The 2,555-nt window shown below is 42.3% G+C and overlaps 1 protein-coding gene across 3 annotated transcripts in view; it reads left to right on the top strand.

The window, feature by feature from the left end:
- The first annotated feature begins 243 nt into the window (after positions 1–243).
- The window catches only part of clec14a (C-type lectin domain containing 14A), a 3,970-nt gene continuing 1,658 nt past the window's right edge, over positions 244–2,555 (top strand). The window contains exons 1-3 of one of the 3 annotated variants that reach the window (XM_037763246.1): positions 244–565; positions 1,754–1,825; positions 2,125–2,555. The exon at positions 2,125–2,555 is cut by the window's right edge and continues 154 nt beyond it. In XM_037763246.1, coding sequence (XP_037619174.1) covers positions 2,147–2,555 — 409 coding nt within the window. In that variant the 5' untranslated portion in view covers positions 244–565; positions 1,754–1,825; positions 2,125–2,146. The remainder of the gene's footprint in view (positions 566–1,753; positions 1,826–2,124) is intronic. The other 2 variants (XM_037763244.1, XM_037763245.1) reach the window with 2 other exon arrangements.

Raw genomic sequence — 2,555 nt, 5'->3', positions numbered from 1 at the left:
TTAATTTTACCTCATATTTGTAAATATTATTATATCTTTCATTTGTCTGAGCCAAACTCCATTCAGAAAATTGAACTTTGCAACTCTTCTTTTCTGAATGACTTTTTTTTTTTTTTCAATGTAATTTCTGTGTATTATATTATATTATATTAACTCCTCCCCTCAGCCAATCACAGAGCAGATACTCAGTGACATCACTCTGCTCTGTTCTCTCTGCAGGATCAATAAAGTTGGATTATTGAGAAAGATGATGAAATACAGACTCAGATTCGGTACAAACCAAAGTGTGAGTGAGCGACAGCGCTTGTGTTTCTCTGGAGGAAACCAGCTTGCCATATCAAGACACAACACACTTCCTGTCCTGGAGGAGGGGGGGGTAGAGGGGTGAGGCCGGCAGTCAGTCTGAGTCAGTCTGTCAGCAGAACTACTGTGGAAGAGAAACCAGGACAAACTGAGAGAGACGAGAAAATATGTGGAAGAAGTGGGAGAAACAGCCGAGTGAAAACTAGACGAAAAGGAGAAACTGAAGGAGAATAAATCAGGACGGAGCTGCACGAATCAGACGGTAGGAAACGTCCCATTTCTGTCATTTAGAACATCAACACAATTAAAGTGATACAGATCCATCAGACAGGAAGCTTCCTCCTCTGGACGTCTCACATACCTCCATTAACTGGGATTATGTTCATCTGATAGTCCAGTAGTGCTAACCCTAGACTAGAGGTTTAAACTGGGATTGTTTTCAGTTGATAGTCCAGTAGTGCTAACCCTAGACTAGAGGTTTAAACTGGGATTGTGTTCATCTGATAGTCCAGTAGTGCTAACCCTAGACTAGAGGTTTAAACTGGGATTGTGTTCAGTTGATAGTCCAGTAGTGGTAACCCTAGACTAGAGGTTTAAACTGGGATTGTGTTCAGTTGATAGTCCAGTAGTGTTAACCCTAGACTAGAGGTTTAAACTGGGATTGTGTTCATCTGATAGTCCAGTAGTGCTAACCCTACACTAGAGGTTCAAACTGGGATTGTGTTCAGTTGATAGTCCAGTAGTGCTAACCCTAGACTAGAGGTTTAAACTGGGATTGTGTTCATCTGATAGTCCAGTAGTGCTAACCCTACACTAGAGGTTTAAACTGGGATTGTGTTCAGTTGATAGTCCAGTAGTGCTAACCCTAGACTAGAGGTTTAAACTGGGATTGTGTTCAGTTGATAGTCCAGTAGTGCTAACCCTACACTAGAGGTTTAAACTGGGATTGTGTTCAGTTGATAGTCCAGTAGTGCTAACCCTAGACTAGAGGTTTAAACTGGGATTGTGTTCATCTGATAGTCCAGTAGTGCTAACCCTAGACTAGAGGTTTAAACTGGGATTGTGTTCATCTGATAGTCCAGTAGTGCTAACCCTAGACTAGAGGTTTAAACTGGGATTGTGTTCAGTTGATAGTCCAGTAGTGCTAACCCTAGACTAGAGGTTTAAACTGGGATTGTGTTCATCTGATAGTCCAGTAGTGCTAACCCTAGACTAGAGGTTTAAACTGGGATTGTGTTCAGTTGATAGTCCAGTAGTGCTAACCAGGTTTAAACTGGGATTATGTTCAATTGAACGTGAAGGTTAGATTAAACTAACCTTCAAGATGCAGATGTTAATTGAAGCTGGATTATTGTGACCTTGACACTGAAACATGAAGCTCTTCCTGTTTAAATCTTCTCATTTTGATGCTAAGCTTCAGTTTCTGCTGATTTCTTCTGTTGTGATTCAGCTGCTGCTCAGAGGGATCGACGTCTCTTTCAGTTGTCAGTCTGGTTGAACGATTGGACACCTTATTCATCAGGTATAATATACAATATATACATATATGTATATACAGATGTAATAACTGGTTTATAACAGACTATAAAGTACCTGTAAGATGAGCTAAGCGTTTATTAATATATTAAATAACTATATATTAAAACTCTGTTACAATGATATGACTATATCCATAGGAGAAGTTCTATCTTTATATCTGCTAACAGCTACATTACATTGTGTTATAAACCATTTATTACATGTTTATATATCGATCACACTTGATAATGACAACAGGGGATCAAACTGTTAACGTTCACACGATTGTTTCTGTTTCGCCAGAGTGACGTCATCATAAGAGAAGATGGAGTCTTGGTTCTGCTGGATTTACTTTGTGATCCTGTTAAGAAACATTTCGGCTGACCCGGCTTCACCGCCAAGCTACATTGTCCACCGCACCAACGTCAGCTTCGACAAGGCCGCCGAGGGCTGTTCCCCCGGCGTCCTCACCACTCTCACCACTGAGCAGGAGGTCGCAGACATCCTGAAGCTCGTCTCTGAGCCGGCGTCACTTCGACATCAGAACGAGTTCACCTTCTGGGTCGGACTGAGGAAAGTCAAGGATGAGTGTGTCGTTTCCACGCTGCCACTCAGAGGATTCAAGTGGACAGAGGACGGCAGCGAGGACACGCAGGTGAGCCAGTGGACAGAGGAACCACAGCACACCTGCACGACGGTTCGCTGTGCGGCACTAAAGGGGGAATTCAACGGGT

Source organism: Sebastes umbrosus, unplaced genomic scaffold (genome assembly GCF_015220745.1).
Source record: "Sebastes umbrosus isolate fSebUmb1 unplaced genomic scaffold, fSebUmb1.pri scaffold_223_arrow_ctg1, whole genome shotgun sequence".
Classification (NCBI taxonomy): domain Eukaryota; kingdom Metazoa; phylum Chordata; class Actinopteri; order Perciformes; family Sebastidae; genus Sebastes; species Sebastes umbrosus.
This window is presented reverse-complemented; position numbering and strand designations above follow the sequence as displayed.